Source organism: Scomber japonicus, chromosome 16 (assembly GCF_027409825.1).
Source record: "Scomber japonicus isolate fScoJap1 chromosome 16, fScoJap1.pri, whole genome shotgun sequence".
Taxonomy (NCBI): domain Eukaryota; kingdom Metazoa; phylum Chordata; class Actinopteri; order Scombriformes; family Scombridae; genus Scomber; species Scomber japonicus.
In genome coordinates, this window is record NC_070593.1 from 21924502 (window position 1) to 21948496 (window position 23995).

The following is a 23995-nucleotide window of genomic DNA, read 5'->3' on the forward strand; positions in this document are numbered from 1 at the left end:
CATTATTTGACCGCACAAGTCATTCAAATATACAGTACCAGTCAAAACATCTTCCCATTAAACTGAATAAGAAAATATGTTCAAACTTTTGACTGGTACTGTATATATTAAAAGTCAGTTCTTTTTATGAACTGTCATACACATACCCTTCCTGTACAACGTTAGCACACCAGATTTTCCATCAGTGATTACAACTGATAACTTGTCTTGTTCCCAGAAAAAAAGATGAAAAAAAGATTAATGATATTATAATAAAATATAAAATATCCTGTATTTTTTTTAAACCTGTATTCTCTAAAATGGTATTAAGATGGAATGTTACTGTATTGGAGTATCCACAGTAAAACAATTCAGCAGGCTTTAGCTGACACACACAAACAAAAAACAAGTTTAAGACTTTTTATTTAAGAATCTCCCCTTCTGAGCTGTTCATCTAGAGCTGCTCTGCTGTAACTGACCACAACACTTAACCTCTCTGTGAATAGGACATCCCCAGTGCAGTGTAGCATTATACAACTTTCCTTATCTTTGGCAGCTGCCCAGAGCTTAACATGGGATAATACCCAAAGAGGTGTCCAATAAACAAGTTTAATAAGAATCTTTAATTAAATGTGCAGAGCAGAGCTCCAATATTTGTTTATCATTATGTACCTGTCTGCAATCCTTGAGTTGTTCAGCTAAACACACCCTAAAGAGTGCAAAGAATGATAAGGGAAACTGAATGAGGTGAATAATTTCCAATTTGAATGAAAACCAATTTTAAAAGAAAGATTAAATTAGATGTTTCATGAAGTTCCTTATTAGCAAAAACAGTCATTCAAAGGCTTTTAGAGCATATGTACAAGCACTTAAACTTTTTATTTGTAAGTTTGAAAACAAGGCTGTCACAGGAAGGTTAGTTCAAGACCAGAAAAGATTACACAACTAAACTGGCTAATTATTCACAGTAAAGGTGTGAAAAACATCTTCTTGACAGACTTTGATAAGAACTATTTAATTAGTGACACCCACAGCAGACGGCTGTGTGACAATGTGTGACAAACAATGACAAAAACAATTAAAATCTGATGATAATGCACTTATGAGAAATATTAGATGAAAAACAGTTGATACAGTCCAGGAAAATAAAGGAAATTGTATGATTGAAGAATTGACTGTTCATTATCTTGGTATACAGCATTTATAATTTGCGACCTCCCAAAAATGTTAATAGCGCTTCCTGAAATTCCTGTAAAACTTAATCTTTTGAGTTTATTATTTTTGCCCTGCATGCTTGGAAATGGAAAACGCTGATTGAAAAAGGCTTAAAGAAAAACAATTGTGAAGCAACTGTAAACACAAAAAAATCAATATAAAAAAGGACAGGCATAATAATAAAATGCATTTACAAGTTCGACCAGTGTTCTCAGTCACACCTTCTGAGCCACAGCCTCACAGCTGCGGTGACCTTTTAAGCCGTTTATGCCTGTGCATAGATATTGGCATTAACATCCTCTCGCCTAAATGAAAAGTGCTTGCTAAGCCAACAACTGCGCTCAGTGAACTGTGGACCTCAGAGGTGAATTATATCATGCTGGATTACCCTTACCTTAATTTATCTGTGCCAGCTTTGTATCTGGAGACTCTGGCCATCAACAAGGGCAGGGAGACAGCATCCAGCCAGCGTTTCTCATACTTTGGTTCATTAGCTGAGGGCGAAGGGGGTGATGGAGCCTGTGTGGAATACATGAACAATGCAATGAGCCACCCGATACTTTCACCAAGTCCCTTTGATCACTGAGTTTGTGGTCTGGAAGCAACAGTTGCACTACTTGCATGCACAAAGAAGGCTGGTCAGATACGTGTAGATATGTGATTATGAGAATACCCACTAATAACACCAGCACCTCCTGTATCACCATAAATGGCTTAAAGTCCTAATCTGCTACTGTGTATATTCATAAGCTCCTTTCTGCTCTCTGCAGGCTTTATTCTAACACAAGCTCATAGAATTCCACTGCTTCCTACTTGTCATTTTCTCCCTATTTATCAAATGTATGCATGCACTCAAGTATTTTATGTTCTTCTTCTACACAGCAAGTTAAAGGGCATATCTCCAATCCTTTGATCTTTGCTTTAATCCTGCTCAACAGCAGTCACTCTGGTGTTATGTAAGGATGTCGACCATGTGTTGATGGCTCAGATACAGCAGCTCCTCTTCAGTGATTTTGGTTATTTACTTCAGAGTCACAGCTGCATGAAACTGCACAGTTTGTTGTTGTAAACATTATAATTGGTGAACTTTCCTCACTTCTTCTTTCTACAGAAGGAGGCCTCAATATGGAAGCTGAAGGTTAAGCCACAGCAAAGTTGTGTAATTAGGTGACTAGATAAATTGCACAATCGGCAGAAAATTAATCATCAACAGACAAATATTTGCTGGATCTTGTGAACATCACATTTAAGATGCAGACATGAATTGAATATCTCTAAGGTTTGTGGATTGTTAGTCCAACAAAAACTGTTTTGATTTTTTTTCTTGACATTGTTTGCTACACTATAATATTGATCAGAAAAATGATAAGCATATTAATTGAAAGTGAAAATAATTGTCCGCTGAAGCCTGGATTCATTTAGGCAGAGTTGACAGTCCAATCAGGCCACGGACCAAGCTAAGGCACACAAAAAAAAGAAAAGAAAAAAGAGGCAACATTCATTATTTAGTTTGAAAGAGAAACCAAATAAATAGTTTGTTTATTTAAATGGCTCCTTATTACAGCAGCTGTCACAATAATACATCTTCTCCTCCTCAGGTCTGCAGGAAAAGTAATTACTATAGTAATTTAACTGAATATAATTATACAGAACAAAATAATATTAAATATTAATAGATATTTTGAAACGAGGTGAATAAATATACATAGAAACAGTGACGTTCAGTAATACCTATTAACAATAATGAAAATACACAAAACCATAAGCATGTGTGCCTTCGTTGCATACAGATACATTGACAAGTAGAAACTGTGTATTTCTCCACTTCATGCACATAAGTGGGTCCAGAGTAAATGTACTGCAAGTGGAAAAAAACCAGCAACAGAAAATACCTCTTGACTTTCATTAATGATAGAGTGAATCTGGTTCTGATATGATCTCAGCAGTGAGTGTTGTGGTGTTAAGAAGTCATTGATGGATGACATTCATCGCTGCGGCCGTTTGTTTCTGTAAGCTCCTTTTCATACTTTTTTGAACACTGTGAGCCTGCAGTATGAGCTGCTGACCGTGGAAGAAGCACACAGGTGCAATTTGACTTTTCATGGGCAGTTATGAGCATTAGAGAAATCTAAAATAGCAGCTTAATAATGCCTGGCTTATAGTAATAATAAAGATGTTAATGTGATGTGGCATATTCTTTTGTTTGTGATAGCTGTGCGCTGGTTTATGAGTACTTTCTGATGACAGCAATCAAGTCCACAAGCAGGATTTCACTTCACAACCATTCGCTAACACTATAATAGCCCTAATTTCACCATATTAGCAGTCTACAGCTCAGAGTAGAAGGGGTGGATAAATTGTTCAATAGTTAGGTCTCTCTATATGCTTGTAAAAGCTGTCTCACATTATTCAAACTCCTTTGTGATAAAGGTTTTTTTGGACAGTGGCTTGAAGGTTTTTGTATAAGTGAAACAGAATGAAGTTGTTACAATGAAGACATGCTTTACAAAGGAAAATGTCTTGTCACGATCACTAAAATGTCAATATTGCTTTAATATGGTTGCAAAATAAAATTGAATTCTCTCTCATAGAAGTTTCATTTCTTCACCAAATGTTTTCTGCAAACTGAAATTCTATTACAGAGTGTCCTCCAGAGAGTTGGAAGGAATAACTAGAACAGCCTGCAGCCAGGATCTGGACAGTAGACTGCAGCAAACTGCTGGAAACGCTGCATCATCTAATCACCTGTCATGTGCAGTTACCTAAACTGGTCAACTAAATTCAGTGGTGTAATTTGCACTGGAGATGGGAGGAAATACCAACTCCAGGCTGAAATAAATATGTTTTTTTTAGTTAATCAGTTTTTCTACTTTATATTATACAGTTAACATTCAAATACACGTTTAATTTGGGTTAGTGCATTAATAATAAATGAATTATGTCCAAGGGTCTCCTTCCTTAATTATTAATTGGTTAGATTTCTTTTTTCCTCTTTTGTTAATACAGTATATAACAAAGTTTACACACACCTTCCCATACACTTGAATGAGAAAGTGTGTCTATGTGTTTGGGCACCCCTTGACAAATAATAATTTAGTGATGTTTTAATTAAAAAAGTGTAAACAGAGCCTCTCTTGGATATGGAAAATCACAATATTTTCAGCAATCAATGTATAGATACAGTATCTCACAGAAGTGAGTACACCCCTCACATTTTTGCAAATATTTCATTATATCTTTTCATGGGGCAACACTATAGAAATGAAACTTTGATACAATTTAACAGTAAATCCATAAGCTATACAAGCTGTACATGCATATCAAAGTTTCATTTCTATAGTGTTGTCCCATGAAAATATATAATAAAATATTTGCAAAAAAGTGAGGGGTGTACTCACTTTTGTGAGATACTGTACATTTGATGTCATAAATTGAAGAAAAAAACAATAACATCATTTTGGCATGTGCAAAACTTCAGGCACCCTACATCGTCAGTACTAAGTAAAACCTCCTCTGGCAGATATCAGCTTGCAAATGCTTTTTGTAGCTAGAAGGCTTTCTGTTCTTCTATTCAGGATTTTCTCCCATTTTTCCTTGCATAAGGATTCTAGTTCTGCAATATTCCTGGGGTGTCTTGCATGCACAGCTCTTTTATGATCTACCTGTGGATATTCAATTATATTTAAGACAAGTGACTGTGAGGGCCAATCCAAAATCTTCAGCTTGCGCCTCTTGCGGTAGTCCATGATGGATTTCAAACTGTATTGATGATCATCATGTTGTAGAAGCCATCCCCTTCTTTGCTTTTTTTTTTTTACAGATGTTTGCTTTCAGAAATTGCTGGTATTTAATATCCATTCTTTTATCCACCAGTACAATGTTTCCTGCACCACTGGCTGCAACACAACCCCAAAGCAATAATGGATACACCCCCATACTTAACAGTTGTCAAGGTGTTCTTTTCATGAAATGCTGCTCCTTTTTTTCTCCAACATACTTCTGCTGATTGTGACCAAGGAATTCTGTTTTACCTTCATCAGTCCAGAGCACCGTTTCCAAAACACATCAGGATTCTGTAGATGTTGCATTGCATTCCTCTGATGTTGATATTATGATGAGAAGGATGCAGGTAAGGTTTTCTTCTACTGACCATAAAGGTCTTGTCTGTGTAAGCAGTGCTGCATAGTGCATCACCACCACTCCTGATTCTGTTAAATCTTCCTGCATCGTCCTTTCCCAAGGTCCTGCTCAACACCCCTACCTACTGCTATTATCATTATAATTGTTGTTAATAATACTTCTATTGTCATTGTCACTGTTATTATGCTCTTCGGTGTCTCCCTCTCTTTTCTTTCTCCTGCTCGTCTGCCCTTCCCTCTTTCTGTCACAACATAACCGGTCAAGGCAGATAGCAAGGCTAGAGCCCGGTTCTGCTTGAGGGGAGTTTTTCCTTTATGCTGTAGCCAAGTGCTTGCTCTGTGGGAATGTTGGCTCTCTTTAAATTAAAGAGTACGGTCTACACCTGTTCTATGTGAAAAGTGCCTTTAGATACCTTCTGTTGTGATTTGACGCTATGCATATGAAAGTGAAATTATACGTTTTTTGCAGTCAAATGTGGGTTTTAATTTGCTTTTCTGACCAGCATACGAGCAGTTCTCTCCAGGATTTCTCTTGATCTTCCAGATCTCATCGTGACCTGTACAGTTCCCTTCAACTGCCATCTCTTAATTGCATTTCACACTGTGGAAACTGTAAGCTGACAACGCTTCGCTATCTTCTTGTAGCTTCCCCCTGCATTGTGGGCATCAATAACTTTCATTTTCAGAGTCTTACGCAGCTGCTTAGAGGAACCCATGGTTGCTGAGTGTTTGCACAAGGTTTGAAGACTCAGAGGATTTGTAAAGCTTTGAAACTGGCACCAGCTGACATTTCCTAATGACAACTGTTGACGTGCCTCAGGCCTAACAAGCTGATTAAGGTCTGAGACCTTGTGAAAAAGAATCTGAGACTTCAGAACTGTTAGGGTGCCCAAAGTTTTGCACAAGGCACAATGATGTTTAATGTTTGCAGAAACTATTGTGTTCTTTCAATTCTACATAGGCTGTATTTGTATATACTTTTAATGAAAAAGAATCACCAAAATATGCTGTTTGTCAAGGGGTGACATGTACACACACACACACACACACACGCCAGGTACCAAATAAAGAATTAGAATAAAAAACACCCACTGGGAGAATGAACCAGAATTTTTCATATTACTATTGATAAAGTCAAAATTGTGATTGCGGCATGAGAGCACAAAACTCCAGTTTTTTTCCAAATGCATCTAAAAAGGTTTTAAATTTAAAGATTTAATGAAGCCCCCCCAAGGAGATTGATGGCAGTACATCAGGAAGATTCATTCTAAAGGTCTTGAAGCAAAATATATCACAAATGCATTGATAGCTGGAAGAGCACCACATTTAAATGCAAATCACACTACACTTAATGAAGAACAGATGCATTACACATTATCTAATGAGTTACAAGCTTAGGGATCAAAAGAGTAACGCTTTAGCAACATCAAACAGTGAATCACTCCTGCAGCTAAAGATTAACTGTCAGCACAAGATCCCAATACTCCTCCAAACAACGCCAAACAATCAGTATCATTATATGCACAGTACAGGTAGGCACATGTTCATCACACAAGAACCAAATCACCTGCCTTCCTCTGAGTTCAAAATGGCTGAACATATTACCAGAGCATTAAAATAGCCTCTGGGTGTAATGTAGTCAAGGGTGAAAAGCAGAGAAAAGCTGCATACCTTTGTAAAGTTAGTGGCACATCATTGCTGAACTACAACATGTCACATGCAGACCCCTGTCAGCTGCACACCAGTAATTACTACATTTCAAAAGAAATGATCATCCTTCTCTCCATTTATCTCAGCCAAGAACAAAATGTTTTAGTTAACTCTCAAGTGGAGCTCTGCAGGGAGTAGGTGAGGTGGCAGGAAATAGAAAACTATCAGGCTGTCAGAGTGGATTACTCTGACAAAGCACCTGCCTCTACTGAGGAGCTGGAAAATAGGAACTAAAGCCACTGTGTTGTTTTTCAGATCAGTCAGCCACTCCTTCACAGATACTGATACTCCAGAGGAGACATGAAGCAGGCATAATTATTTGAAAGGATATAAATGAATCCATGAGGTAAATGGGTCAAGGTAAAATACAATAAAAACAATATCAGTCATTTCAATGTCAAGAGACTGTACTGAAGACAAAGATTAGTGAATTGTGTCGTTTGAGTGCTTGAAGAAGAGAAAACTCAAGCAAAAACCTGTTAAATGATCTCTCATTGGAACAAAAACCAAGAAACATTGTGGTCAGTAAGATTCAGTCAGAATGAAAATCCAAATATTCAACAAGACTCTACAGCCAGACTGGTAGCTCTAAGGCTGTTAAGTGTTGCAGAGTGCTTTCAGCTAAATGCAGATAGTAGGCTAACATGCTTATAATGACAATGGTAATATGCTGATGATTAGCAGGTATAATGTTTGCATTCTAACATTTGCTAACTGGCACTAAACATAAAGTACAGCTGGGCTGCAGGGGATGCCAGTAGTTGTGCAGGTAACTGGTCATAATTGGACAGTTTGAAATGTTGATATGATAATGGTGCTAAATGGCAAGTCAGAGATTCACCAACATTATTCCAATTCATCCTAAGGGGTTATGGACCTCTTCATGGTGCTGACGAAAAGTTAAGGGATCTGCAAAGTCATTAGGATACATTGTTTGGTAACAATGAATTCTCTGCCAATCTCTCAAAAACTTTGACCAACTACTGACACTAGATCATAAGTTGGGCTGGGTATAAAAAAATACAAAACCAGTACCAGTCACTTAAGTCATTAGTATTCATAACAGCAATCTACCAAATAACTGATGAGATATCTGTCAGCAATGAAAGTGATGGATTGACTGACAGACCATCAATGCCATCCCCCACAAACACAGCAAGGGCATTATTACTATTATTAATGACTAATGGTTTAACAGTGCTGGGCACAAACAAGGAGAGAATGAATGTACTGTAAACTAAATTTGCATTCCAACACCATTAACTAAATATTTTTTAGGTTTTGAGTCCTGGGTATTCACTTAGTACAGGTATACCATATATCTTACATTTAGTCATATACTAAATGATAAATGTAAGAAAAAACTAATTACAACAGTATGTTTTGCTTAGTGACATAACCCATCAATACATGACTAATGGTGTTGTTCTTGCTGTTATGTCATTGTGCTGGGGTTCTTTTGTGAAGCCATAGAGCAATTCACTTTTTGTGGTACTATTCCTTCAACTTGCCTCCCCTATTCTGACTTCAGTTCCTACATTTCCACAGCACACCTCGCAATGTACTCAGCTGGCCTTGTAGCATCTACCCGTTAAACCTAAAGGTATAGAGAGTGATATGAACCGCAGAAAAGCAATGTCTCTACTGTCAAGAAAACGGGAGCCTCACGCACCTTACTTCACCTTGCCCCTTGTGGCTGTGCTGCATTCGGGTTTATTGGGTATGCTGTCAGTAGAGAAATTGCTGTCTCTTACTCTGTCATTTCTCCCCACATGATTGTTAATGAAAAATGGTGAGTCTAGACAGATGCTCTACCTCAGTTTCACAGAAATCATACAAGCATTTATTGCTAATGCTTTAGACATTATTCCTAGTTTTATCCTATTTAATTCCAATTCATGAAAATATGCCATCTGTAGTAACAATTGGCCTTTTGAAACAACAAAATGGACCCAGGAAATCAAAGAAAATTGCTTATGATTGTTAAAAATGTCTCAAGGTTGTCTACTTTCTTTAAGTGGATGTTGTGGAACATCATCAAGGTTGTGTTGGCAAAAAATTTTTTTGTAAATAAATAAATAAAACATCCCCATCGCAGCCTTGGGCATGGAAGTTGGCCTGAAACATAACTCGTCAAAGTAACATAAGAGAGTTTGCACCCAGGAGGTCTAACAATAAGCTCTACCAAGTCTAAAGAAACATTCTATCCTCAGCTCATTTTCAAAGCCTTCCTCTTTGTTCACTAGCAACTTAACACTTTAAAACAGCAAATAGTTATCTATTTACACATCCAGCAGACACATATTAGCATCATTCTCGGAAGGCTATGTCACTATGAGTAACCCCTTTCAAACTATATGTAGTGTATTGATCAACTGTTAATACAAAAATACTGATTAGTGCAGCCTCAAATGTGTACAGAACTTCAGTTGGAAAAGCTACCAATCTGTGCCAAAAAAACCCTCCTGACCAAATTTCTCAGATGACAAAACTATAACCTTTGTTCAGAAGGTAATCTTCATAACTATCCAGAACAGTTCAATTATCACATCGAACCTCACACAACCTCAGGTTTAATGGTCTACATTACAGAGTATTTCATGTGATACAGAGTTGCTTAATGGCATGCAATGTCATTTTTGTCTTTTGAGAGTAAAATTAAGTTATGGGTTGCCCTAGTTTCTTGCAAACCTTTATCTGGAGGCCCATCATTATCGTATGAACATTAAAGTGATTTCACATCTTATACTGCACTAAAAAAAAAACAACACAACAAGCAATTATTCTGTGAAGAAAACTCACAACTCGCATCATAGTCCTTATTTATGAGGCAAGAAGTATCTCACTTGGCATGAGCAAAACTTTACTGGAGGCCAGCTTTTGCTATTTTGTTTCTAGGGTGAGATCACTGCATGGTTAATTGTGTTTGTCAGACACCTAGTTTTCAACAAGAGAATTAAATGTAAAGATCTAGCTTGAGTCAGCTGACCTATTATGTCACACTGAGTCATACCTTAGTTGTTTTTGCATAGGTAGGGATGTGTAGGGGTCTATTTCTTTCTTCAGATAAACCACGTGAACAAACTGGGAATGGAAAGAAAACATGCAAAGGTCCAGTGCGCAAAGACACTTTGCCTTCTCCAGCTCCTGCCAAGAATTTAAATGAAAACACTTTAAATCTAGATTATCTATAAAAGGTTAAAGTGGCAACCTGCTGTCATTCATGCTCTCTCTGAATAATGCATATGAAATGATGAACTAGAGATAGAGTCTTTATGGTTACTCTTTACATTATAGATGACCATATTAATACACAATTTTCTCAGGTGTTACCATTAAAAACTGTGAAATATGAGCTTTGGGTAGAAAATTAAACATTTACATTGTTTTTCAATCATCTACTTGCACAGTGCGCAACAGGAAGCCCAGTATGTATGTGCTTTCCAAACGCTTAATTCCAGGTTCTGAAGCACAAGCAAAACATTTGTACTTGAGCCATTCTTCTACGAAGGAATGAGGGGTATTTATTATAGGTTTTAAAAAGATATTGCTGAATTTGTCCTGTTGATACAGACGGTGAACTGATTGTATCACATTGTGTTTCAATAAGATTGAAACATTCCTCTGTGGAATCAGCAGAAACCCACAACTGGTACAACACCCGACTATCATTCCCTGCAGTATACACTGTAATCACAGCCATCACCACTCTAAGATGAGACAAGCTCAGCAGCTTTAACTGCTAACGTAGAAGCTAATGTAATGATTCTGACTGCTTGGTCTTGCCTTTGACCCTTCCTTCATTAAAAAACCACAGCAACTGATTGAACTGTTTTGTGGTTGTATGAGATGACAAAACAACAGTATTGCTACTGTGTGCACAGATCACATCACAATAATGTTGCTTCATCTGTGAGATTTAAATTAATAAACGAAAATGGGAATCTCCACATTCAACATTAAATAATGTAGTGACTAATTCACAGTTTGGAGCATGATTAAAAATGTATAACTGAGAGCCATATAATGCATAAAAATGAGTGATGATTTGGTAAAAATGGGTGAAATGGTTCAAGTCAATGTCATTACATCAGTATCATGTTTTCAATATCAATATTATGCAATCATGATATGCAAAATCACAAAATCATTAAATGAATAAATGCAAATGACTGTGTTCCACTGTTAGTTATGATAACTATTCACACATGTTAAACAAGTCTTCAGTGATTCATTTTATTGGTTTCTAATTAGAATACACACAAGGTCATTTATTTAGATAACACACAAACAAACAGGACAAACGTAACCATGATACAGCATTAATTAAAGTTGGGAAAATGACAATATTGAATTATTGCAAAGGACAGATTTAATTTAAAGTTTACCAATTGAAGAATAATTTACTGGTTTTACAACTTGTTTCAATGTATTAGTCACAGTAGTTTGTTACACAGTTCACAATCCTCAAAACTTGCCAATACCCTCTGTATCAGTGTAGCCAACAGCCCATTTTACTTCCCTTGCCCTTTGACCCTATGTTGCCATCAGTGAAGGGTTGAAGAACAATAGGGAGAGTTTGGCTGAGATAAGTTTAATTTTCCTCCCTCAGCCAGGGGAGCAGCTGCACAGCATCCAGCTATCAGGCCTGGAACATGCATTTTGGACAGCCAAACACCGTCCTAGCATATATGCGTAGAGGACATTATGGATTACTTCACATTTAATAACATGTCAAAGTCAAAGCGGATTTGTATGAGCCACAGTCCACAAAGAGAGGCAGAGGCTCAGGCTGCAGCTGATAGTGCTGCTGCTCCCCGGCTAGTGGTTAGCCCTGCTGAGCTAGCTGGGATGATAAACACAGAGCATCGCTAGCCTGTGAACACAGTTGATTGGAAGTATTTTTGCTACAGATATCCACCAATGCAAAGTGAAACTGAGTCGATATAATTAAATTACCTTTCTAATTAAACATTAATGGTTTAAGTAATCTCTCAGCAAAGGTACTACTTGTTTTACTTTGGTGCTCAGTCCAGCTACGTCAAAGGTTCGTTCTAACACCATGTTGACCATGTAGAAATGGAAAAAGGAGACACTGAGGTTTAACATGCAGCCTGTCTGCAGTTTTAAAGGCATTTACTGAATCATGAACAGCTAGCTTAACGTCAGCCCTGGCGACTGCAAGCAACCCTGCAGATGTCCTGTTCTCAATGAGCCCAAATCAAGCCAAAGGGTTGAAAAACCCTCCAACTCTGAACAAAGCTAAATTTATAAGTGGCTAGTCAGCCAGCTAGCAAGACACATAATTTGAATAAGAGAAAATATGGAGTTATATTGGAGGCACAATAGGCCTTTTTCACAGCAGATCCACCACTATAGGAAAAGCACAGGTATTACTAACAACATTAATAATGGCTCAGTTCTATTAAAGTGTCCCAGTAAACCATGACGTCTACAATAATCAGGACCCTGAAACAGCAGAAGCAGCTAAATGGAATTCAGCCATCAGATCTTCCTAGTGTAACATGTTAACATGTTTTCTGCTCTTTAGGCACAGATAAGTGCCTTCCCTCACACATCTAGCCCATGCGCCAAGTAAATATGTCCTGGACTCACTTGTCTAATGAACACACAGTGGTACGACAAGCCAACCCCTCAAAGTAACTAAAATGTAATTACTATATTTCAAATTGTAATCATCTACTCTACTCATGAGTGAAAAAGCCATACTATCTCACACTACAGTTATGTGTTACAAAGTCACAAGCTGTTGCCCAAAACATAATTATTAGACATCTCCCTGACTCTCCTGTTAGTTTTGTTACGCCTATTAGGGTGGGACTACTTTATCTTTATCATTATTAATAGCAAATGGGCCTCTGGGATATAACATAAATACCTGCCCAGCTTCACCTGAGAGGAGGTCTAATCAGACGGAATAATAGAAAAACCAGTGTGATTGCACAGGGTCTCTATTGTTTGAACATTGTAATTATTTTCTCATGAACGATACCACTTCCTAGAATTAAAAACAATCTGGCACATTTGTTCTATGATTGTCTTTTATTATGTGGATTCCGATGCCATTCCAGGTGCAGATGCAGATTAACTATTTCCAAACACTTTCTATTAAAATTACAAAGTCTAAGGACTGTGCAGCTGCTAGCTGTTTCTGGTGAGGAGAGGCAAATGGAGATGTTGGCCATTTCACCTGAGCCTTTCAAACCACACTGATCAGTTGTTGAGTATGTGGCCATTGTGCAGACATGACAAAAAACCCTTAATTAAACAGTTTAGTAGAAACAAATATTCCCAAAGCTACGCTAGTTTGAGGGGTTACTGGAGAAAGCCTGATATGCAATGTAGTCTTTTACTTATAGGCACTCCAGGACATGCTCTGAGCAAGAGAAAACGTTCTCTGAATGGAATACACAATAAGTCAAGTTTTAAGTTCTAGTTCAGTTTTTCAAAATATAACCACAGCTGTTATAATACTTAAGTGACAGTTTGTTACTATTTAGGTGGTTTTCTATGATAATGTATGTGCACAAAATTCTTGAAGCTGACAATTCACAGAGGTAAAACACACTGAACTACTTTGCTTACTTTGAACTGTAGATTCAAAGCATATTTAAATTATAATTATTATTGTGTCACATAAATTATTATTGAATATATAAGAGGTTGTACTAAATCAGATAGACATTAAAATACTGTAAATAGTATGTTGGTAGAGGGTCAAGTAACATAATGCTACTTAAAAAAGTATAAAAAGTCTAGTTAAAACTGTTGGACATTGATTTAAGTTAACATTTGGGAATACGAAAGATAAACACGATCTAATCAATATTCAACATACAGTATCAAAAAGATCTTTCTTACTGTGTTGTTTCCATTTCCATTTCCATTTAAGTGTAAGCCACTGTCAAAGAGTGGAGAGGATACTCGACTGTGATCAGTGGACGGCCCAGGGGAACCTGAGAAAGAGAGGAAGAACTTTTCATGTTTGTTACATAAAGGCTTCAGAAGAATGACAGTTAAACATTTAGTCCATCTTCATATCATGGCTATTATTTTCATTTCCTCAGAAACAAAAGACAATAAGGGTTCAACATGAACCTCAAAGAATGTGGCTCAGTGCATTGTGTTAAATTATTATTGCCTTTATTCTGCTGCCCTGCCTCGAAGCCATGGAGTACATCACGGACAGCATCCAAAAGAGACAAATGCTGCTGTTTGATATGATACTAGCTTGGCGTTAAGAGGACCTGCTTTCTGATTTGGTCACACTCAGTAAAGTGTGGCAAACAGCTCAAGGGCCTCTCCTGCTGTCATTTGTGCCACAGTAGAACAAAGGACAGCTTTAGTGAGAATAAGACTTGAACCTTTCATTCTTCGGCAACAAAACACGATTCACCGGCCAAACACCCTACAGCATAACCTGAGCATCTCTGCACTGACGCCTTCCTATGAATGTTAACATCCCCAGAAGAAATCAGGGCTGGATTTCTCCCAGCACTCCCAGAACTGAATTTGTGAGAATATGGTGGTTTGTCAACTGAGTTATAAATATTCATGCGCATCCATTAGTATTAATTATTCCTCTACATCTGTGTGCTCTTCAGAATTAGGTAAATTGTACAAAATGATCATCATGTTTGCTGTTGGAGACTGAAATCATTTGTATGACATGGTGCTTGCTTACAACTAATTCATAAGACAGCAATTATTGGTAGCTCAGCACTCTGGATGTTTGTGCAACTGTGAACATCTGAAGCCAAAGCCGAGTCCCATGTACTGTAGACGATGATGTTCCCGATCACGTTTGTGCTGACTATGTTAACTACACATTTGCTGAGCATTTAAAAGAACAGTTTGACATTTTATGTTTTTAGCTTTCTTGCTAAAATACGTGAGACCATTAAATATACAACTAAAGAAGGAGGCAGTAGTCTAACATGAAAACTTTAAGTAGGGGAAAAAAATAGGTAGCCTGGTTTTTCCTACCAGTACCTCTTAAGCTCACTAATTAACACATTTTATGTCATTACATTTGTAAGAAAAACTAAATGCAAAAATGACAAAAATGTGGTTCCACTAAATTGAAAAATGTTTGCATATTCATAAATTCTTCATTCTTCATCAAAAGAAATAAATGTCTTTTTAAGAAACTGTATCTAGTTAATTGAACATTTGAGAGAGACATTTTCATTTAAAGCAGTGCACCTTTGTGGGTCCTCTTAAATAACTCAAAATAGTCTTTTTAAATAACTTTCAACCACATCTCATTATCTATCTTGATGGAGTTTGCTAAGTTGCCATGGAGAATGCTCAAAGCAAACTCAAGCTAAGGGAAACTCTGTTGAAGTCAAAACAGCAGGATGTTATTAAAAGCAGTCATTAGGCATGAACTTTTTTAGGGGTCAAAAAGAGATAATACTGTAGACACTAAAAGATCTTAATAGCACTCTGTTGTAAACCAAAAATGTGTTAACATTCAGTGTTACTCACCAAAACATTTGTTAGTACATGTACATCATTTTCTTGTTGTGGATAATCACCATTGGCAACATGAAGATGTAATTTTCAGGTAAGTAACCAGACATTCCTCAAATTATGCAGTAATTTTTTACTCTGCTAGTCTGCTATCACCCATCACATTAACTTCTCATGTAAAAAAACACTGCAAAAAGTTATAGTGCCAGTTATTAAAAAAAGTGTTCCTTGAAATTGCCAAACTTTCTACAATTCCAATTTGTCTTCAGAGCTGCTCCCAATTCTCATTTCCTTGCTCACTATCACTTTGTCACCCACATACCTCGTTTCTCACCTTTTACTCCACATGAATGCTTTTAGTGTCTATGTTTTCATCACTTCAAGCTGCTGAAGGCAAGTACAGGAACAGAGAATTGTGGGTCGGGGTGTTGCTGTCATTACTGTTCGCTTCAGGCCACTGAGCATGACAATTTATAACTTTGAAATAAGCACTCATGTATTGAACAGCTATGAAAGGTTAAGTTGACCAAAAAGACAATCCCATTCCTTTTATTGTTAAAAATGCTAGATAAAAATATTTATTAGGGGTTTATGTGGCATCAAAAAACAGGATTCTTACCTAGAGGCAGTTTTAAAAACGATGGAACTTCTCGCAGGTAGCGAACAGTGATGGTGACCTCATCTCCTGCTGTACGCAAGAGGTGAACCTGACAGGAGAAGGAGAGAGATGGAGATGGAGATAGCAAGAGAGAGAGAGTGACTGTCAGTGAGGCAGCGAGATCAAATTAATCTCGAATAAATGAAACAAGCCACATTCATGTCAAGCTGTACAACTGCCTGAGCAAACAAAATGCAACGAGAGACGAGTGAAGAATATCTAATCATAAGTTAAAGCCTGACTGATGTGGTTTCACTTAAAATAATCAAAGGCAGAACTTGAATGCAGGCATTTCTCTCATGACAGGCGGCAGCAAAGCGACAGCTGACACTACAAAGTAATTACACTCTGAATGTCTGATTATCTAATGTCAGTTTCATAGAGGCATTCAATAAGGTTAGGTGTACAGGATGAAATATTACATCTGTCAGTCTATCTTAAACTACCTGGAAAACAGATACTAATGACAAATGAGACACTTAAGTGAAACAAGACACTGAGATGTAACATTTAAAATGGAGGGTCATTTCTACACACAGTTAAGGCTCATCTGCTACCACATCCAGCGCTATTCTCTCCAGTATTGTGTGGTTGCCCTTATTACTTTAGCCTGAGCATCTGTCAGTACTGTGAGTGTGACAGGCTGCCATTAAAAGCTCTTGATTTTGTTCTGAAGAGAAACTGCTCATTATGTGTTTTGACGCTCTGGAGGTGAATATAGTGAACAGCTGTTTGGGGCTGCACGAAGAGATGGAGATGACAGGCATGAGAAGAATGTGTGTGTGTGTATGTGTGTATGTGTGTGTGTGTGTGTGTGTGTGTGTGTGTGTGTGTGTGTGTGTGTGTGGGAGGTGGGATGGTGGCACAGAATAAAAGAAATATTTGACAAAGACAGAGCCTAAATTGTAGAGAGAATCTGAGCAAGAAATAGTCCACATAAAACTCAAATATTGGCGCCCTCTGTTCCTCAGCAGCTTTTGATACTGATCTACTCCTTTACAATCTTTTCAATTTGTCACAGTGTAAAGCAAAAGAAAAACAGCCTCCTGCCAAGATGACAACTCAGATTGCTGAGGACCACCTCTGTGTTGATAACCAGTGGGACTTTGTGTAAACCTGGGAGAAGGATTGATGCAATGGAGCAAGGTATTGGCTTTTTTTTCCAACAGTTAATTACAAATATACTCACAACTTCCTCATGAGTACAATGCTCTACATTTATGCCATTGACCTAAAGAAACCAACAGAGAGAGTGGAGAAGCAAAAGTAAGTAAGGCAAGGTAAACAAATATGTTGTTGAGAAAGTGTGTAATTTAGCAACTCTCTGCTCATTTGTTGCTTCTCCTGCCATGAGTTAAAGTATGCAAATAGATGCAATATTGTGGTGGAAGCAATAGAATTTCAGTTCATAATATAATTCATAATAACTTCCAATATGAATGTTAATATTGCTAGGCTACTCAATGAATCTACTTGATATTCTAGATAGACAGCACATCCAATAAACCTGTGATCCTGCCAGACAGATTCAAATTAATTTTTTAAAAGATTAAAACGAATATCATTACTAGATACAAGACACTTGTGGGTTTGGGCAATTATTGTAATGAACAGGCGCAATTATTTATTAGTAACTATTTGATTAATTTACCACAGAAGCTATGACGGAGAAGTATTTTTATATGCATATGTTTAACCACAATATTATCTCCTCAAAAGAGCATAGAGACATAAAAGACTCATTTGATTAGAATTATGCAATTCAAAGTTCAAAAAGATTCTCTTTCTATGTCCTCAATGAAATCACAGTCTGTCAAAATGCGAGAGGGTTTAAATTAAGATGCAACAAGTCACCACTCTTGGCGGTGACCTGAATCAAGCTCGAAGCAAATAAGTCATGAACTGATGTACCAACCTGCAACACAGCATCCCCAACGAATAGCTTCCCCGTCTGATCAGCTGCGGGCGACAATTGTCAAGTGTCAGAGGTTAATGAAACCATTAGAAAATAATTGCTCATTTCATACATGGTAATGTGGTGGAAATAGCAATCAGTGTCTCTGTCTGACTAATCTCGGGCAACATCCTACAGCTCAGAGAAAGAACACAGAAAAGCATGAAATTTGAAACTAATCAGGATATAAACTCATTTGCAGCAGCATGGGGGGAAAACAATGAAACCTCTGTTGTGAAAAGATTTGTGAAGCTCTGTGAAAAAGGGTCTTAACGTCCCTGAGGATATGAAGACATGATTCTCTCGTATGCAAAAAAGGTATTAAGGGGGATGTGGGTAAAACACAAATTATAGGGCAATGGTTCACTGACATGACACTCTGATAATGCATCCTAGCAAGATACTGAGAAGTTATCAGTTCTTACAATTTAACTGATAAACTTGATTAAAAGTTGTTTTTTTTCCATCCAGAAAACAGCATGGTCCCATTTACTCATATCATTTGGTGATTTCTTCACAGTTTTTGTCTTTCCACAGCTTTTATAGAATGGCTCACTGATTATGGATACCTATCCTGCCTGCAAATAATCTGTATCCTGTAACCAATTAACAATGAATGCAAAAATAAGTTAGCTCATCTTTTATTCAGTGTCTACTAGTAGGTATACATAAAATGTCTAACAAATAAAGCACATTTTAATGGAATACTTCAACATTTTGAGAATTTCTTTCTCAATAGTGAGATAAAAATTGTACCATTCTCAAATCTGTTCTTTTAATATGGAGCTGGGGTCAGGACATGTTTAACCTAGCTTAGCATAAAGACAGGAAATGGGGGGCCAAGTGTTAGCTTAGCATAATCCAAAATGAAATTAAAACGGACTCATTTGCACAGTAGGCTATATCAAATCTTTTTAACCTGTGCTTTAACGGAAAATGTAAAACGCTGCTGTGTGGATGATAAACAAGCATTCATAAAGGAATACCCCCAACACACAACTAAAACTATATAGTGTTTATACATTTCTGTACATTAACAGTTTAAATACAAACTAGCAGTACTAGTCTTTATGCTAAGCTAGGCTAAACATGTCCTGACCCCAGTTTTGAATTTAATACACATACATGAGAGTTTTATCAATCTTCTCACCTAGCTTTGGGAAAGCACATACCAGTATTCCAAAAATAAATAAATAAATACATTTTTAAAAAATCCCAAAACTGATACACTATTTGTTTATCTTTTCTTTGATTATGTCCTATAGTAATACTTGCTTCTACAGGAAATATTGATGCTCAAAATGCTTTCATTGGGAATTTAAATGTCACAAGAAAAAACATTGAGTGTCACTTTCATCATTTTTTCATTAATATTTCAACACTGAACTCGATTAATGACATTTAACAGAGCATTGAACACCATTTCCATATCCACAGTACATTAGTGACATGCAATTTTTTTCTTACCTACTTGATCTTTAAAAATCTTTGAAATAACCACAGGCACATTGTGCTCTGCACCTCCCTGAAAAGCAGGAGAGAAGATGAGGATGAATGTTGTTGAATTCCAAGAGGGAAATTTACTCCCAAAACTGCTTTCTCAGACAAACAGTCATCTTCCCAACCCAAAGCCTTTTCATTTCCACTTTAGTCTCTCCATAATCAAAACTTATCTGCTTACTTTGATGCTTAAGCCCAGACCGCCAGTCGCCTGTCTTCGGAGTACAACAGTTCTGTGCTTTAGAAAGTGGGAGTTTCTTATTGGCAAAAGGATATTGTGAACATTGAAACAGTATTCTGGGCATGAATTAAAATGCACACCTCAGGCGCACTTACATTTACTTGGGATTCACTTCCTCCTATGCAAACCACATCCAGCTTCTGTATGGTTAACACCTCTTTGGTCAGTTTCAGGCAGACATCATAGGTATTATTGGTCTCCTCATTGCACAGCAAAGCAATTCCAGATTTTGTCTGTTGGAATTGAGAAGAGCATTGATATTTAGCAAAGCAGAGCAATTATGTACGCAATGAACATTTTAATCCTCTTTTTTCTCAATGTGTCATTTGTGTAGTCTAGTTTTAGGTTAATTGGTTTTGCTTGACATTGTGAAAGTGTAGACCTTTGTGTGAGAGATTGTATGGTTGCATATGTAAGTTCAGGCAATTCCACTTGTCAAATTGATGTTGAGGGCAGGAATGGCACCAGTCAATTCAGATGAAAAGGACACAGCACAGACATTACACTATACACTACGACTAGGTGAAGATTCAATAAATACTTTTCAAACCAAAAAAACAGTGCAGCTCAACCCCCCCCCACAAACTGTATGCTTATTATCTTCTGTGATTTTCCACTGCTACAGTACACATACAACCTGCACACACCAAATGAAATAACAGAGCCAACAATCTAAAGTCAAACAAATGGACCCTTGTGGGCACTAATTAATTTGACATTTCCCCAACTTTTTGTTTAGAGATTACATGAAGGACTGCCAGATGGAGTTCTGTCAAATAATAAAATGCTGCCAGTCCCATTTTAGATTGTATAGCACAGTGTTTTTTTGTCTGGTGTACCCCACAGCCCAAATAGATCAGTGCTCCTTTGCTCAAACCACCTGTCACATAATAAATGTGGTCATTTGTTGGTTAAACACTATTTATGAGCTAATAGTGTGTTTTGTTACAATATTGTTTTCCATTCAGTTGTTAATCGTCTTTTTTCCAGTGTCCAGTTCAAGTTTGCAATGTTACTGTTATTACTTGAGTGGCAGAGTGATATTTCAACCATCTATCCATTACTGTTAGATATCTATTTTGACTTCTCTGCTCACTTCTGTACAAGCTTTCACTCTCTCTCAATGAACCGCAACGTATCGAGTTTGGATCCGGCCCAGGGATCTCTACTGCTGCTCTTTCTTACTCATTTCCTGTCATCTTTCTACTATCTAATAAAGGCCTAAAATGGAAGTTGGTGGGAGTCAGTTTGTTGGTTATTGTGATCGTAAATATAATAAAGTTTAGTCTCCTGTTATGCCAACTTGTAAACCTGTCTGTCTATTTATTTTCCTGCATTATAATTTAGTAAAGGCTTTTTTACTAAATCATAATGCATGGTGGTGTCGCTCCAGGGATCTATCAGATAGATTGTCATGACATTTTCTTCAGATATTCATGGTTTATTGAACCGTCTCAACAACTATTGGATGAATCATAATGAAATGTGCTTGATGTCCTTAAGATAAATTCTTGAACTTGAATTCTAAACTATGGTGATCCAACAAAGTCGTAGTATTTTTTGCTGGGGTATTTCAGGCAATAAAGAGAGATGAAAGGAGATGAGACAAGGCCCCTTGTTGTATTTGAACCAGGGATGTTCATGGTTGGCGTCTTAGCCCCTAAACCACAGGGACAATCTGTAATCTATCAAATTTTCCTCTCCACTAAAAAATATATTTTTCTTCTTATCCCTACAGTTGGGTATTTGAGCTTCACTGTGCAGAACGATGTATGTAGGCTTTTTCCACATTCATCTGCTGAGGGTAGAAAATGTTTCTATGTTTAGTAAAAGTCTGATATTAAGGGGTGGGCCTATGAGTGTGAATTGTGACAACACAATCCTGGTCAATACTCAACATAGACAAGTATGATATAGTAACTTGAAGCCTCCAGTGCAAAAAATACTGAGAATGGACTTTACAGTGTAATAGGAGAGCTCTTGTGTCCAGCAGTAAAACATTTTCTATTACTTCTGTTGTGTTACATTTAGCTCAAAGCACAGCTGTGTCCATGTACAACCTGACAGAGATGCTACTGTAGCATAGCTATAAACTCTTAGTCTGTTTAAACTGATTGATCTACTCCTCAATATTCTCACATGCCCTTTAATAACTGCAGAAGTACCTCTTAGTTTACAAGTTCCCCCTGATTGGAAAGACATCATTACAGGGTAGTCTGGCCCGATGTAATATGTAGGTGCCTGTAAAAATAGGTCAACAGAGACCAGGCTTCACATATGATGCAGCCCTCTGAGTCATTTTATTGTGACCTCTAATAATAGCTCCTCTATTCCGTCATTTGTAAAAACGGCATAACACAGCAGTGAGATGCATTCTTCCCTCAAGGCTTGTCACAGTCCAGTCCATCATGTCTCAGATATCACACAAAAAAAAAAAAACAACTCCCCAAATCCCATCCTCAACCCCTCCCGTGGTATGTTGGCATATGCTTAAAAATTCTATATTCACGGACTGAAGGCTGAGTTACATTTTTTCCCATGCTTCATCAACATCCAGCCAGAGGAGTCTATGTGATTGATGGATGATCTGACATAAACAAATTACCTTAAGGAAAAGAGTCTGTATTTGATGGGAAAACAATTGCCAAACAAATTGAAGTGACTTAACTGTGAAGTGAAGAATCCCCTTACAAGCAGTGGCCAAAACGAAGGTGACACAAATACAATCGAATTTATGAGCATCATAAGTCTCACAAAGATATGATTCACTGCAATATGTTTCTGTATTTTAGTTATTGTGTCCACCCCCTCTTTCATTTGATAATGTAGCAGGTTTTACTCAGTAGGTTTACCTTTCGGTCGAAGTATTATGAAACACCTCCTACAGCACTGTGGATAATAAGTAGTGCACCCAAAGTGTCTGTACTAGTTGAACTCTTTTTTTGAAATGCTTTACACAAAGCGATGGTGTTTTCGTGGTATTTTCAATTAGTTAAAGCACCAGAACGTAAAATCAATACTTGAAAATCACTATCGTGTTATGGAAAGGGAATCACTCTAAACTCACAAGGACAAAACATTTTTCATGTATTGATGTGAAAGATGAATTGCAATTTGATTTTTGGCACTTACAGTAGATTGAAGTTCCATATTATCTATTAGATACCATTAAAGATACTGCTTATATTCTCTGTTGCAGGTATAAACATGCAGAAGCTGCTAAATGATTTTTTATTTGAGGAAATTTGGGATTGGATATATTCACTAAATCTACTTGACAAGAAAAAGGGGGTTATCATAAATACTGATATGCTACAAACTAAAAATACATTTCATGTACAATAAATTATACTGCTGGTCGTGATCAATACTTAATACTGTCTGGATGAAATTCTTAGAATAAAGCAGGGCAAGGCAAGAAGACTATGATCATGAGAATAAGAACAAGAATACAAATAGTTGTGGTTTGTTGTCCTACCATTGTGTCTTTTTCACAGGCATTATCAAGATTTCAGCAGAATAGCAAAAGATTGACCTTTTCAAAGAGGATGCACACAACTGCACTCTTGAGGAGTCAAGAGTGGGTGCGAAAAGGTGACAATCAGTGTCTGAGTGAGATCAACCAATTCTCCTTTAAAAAGACTTTGAGATGAAGGTTGCGCTCTATTCCTGAAAGAGAAAAAAGTGTAAATTAAGGTTTCATGTGGTGGCTTTGAGGAAATAGGGCTGGGGAGTACAATGGCTATACTGCATTCACAAAACAAGTCTCAACGTTTGATGGTACACAAAGGCAACATACTGTGAGCCAGTCTCCCTGACTGCCGGTAATGTTAAAAAAGTTTCACCTCTAATTACTTTTTATTTTATCACTGCAAAAACCTCTAATGTAGCCAATATTGTTTCTTGTCAAATGACAGAGCTGTTAAGTCTAAATAATAAGACACTTCAATACACAGTCACTGTGCTATTGTTATTGACGGGGCAGACTTTGGAAGAAGACAATTCTTTAATCTTGTCAACAATAAATCACAATAACATTCATACATGCATTACCAATCGCACAGCCATAAGCTAGTTTATTTGGGCACCAGAACATTTTCTAA

At 37.2% G+C, this 23995-nt stretch overlaps 1 protein-coding gene across 1 annotated transcript in view; it reads right to left on the minus strand.

The window, feature by feature from the left end:
• sntg2 (syntrophin, gamma 2) overlaps nt 1-23995 on the minus strand; it is a 77203-nt gene that overhangs the window by 37118 nt on the left and 16090 nt on the right. The window contains exons 2-9 of the mRNA XM_053335883.1: nt 19988-20125; nt 19833-19889; nt 19619-19676; nt 18113-18156; nt 17387-17428; nt 16159-16246; nt 13926-14020; nt 1589-1713 (exon numbers count right to left, since the gene is read on the minus strand). Coding sequence (XP_053191858.1) covers nt 1589-1713; nt 13926-14020; nt 16159-16246; nt 17387-17428; nt 18113-18156; nt 19619-19676; nt 19833-19889; nt 19988-20125 — 647 coding nt within the window. The remainder of the gene's footprint in view (nt 1-1588; nt 1714-13925; nt 14021-16158; nt 16247-17386; nt 17429-18112; nt 18157-19618; nt 19677-19832; nt 19890-19987; nt 20126-23995) is intronic.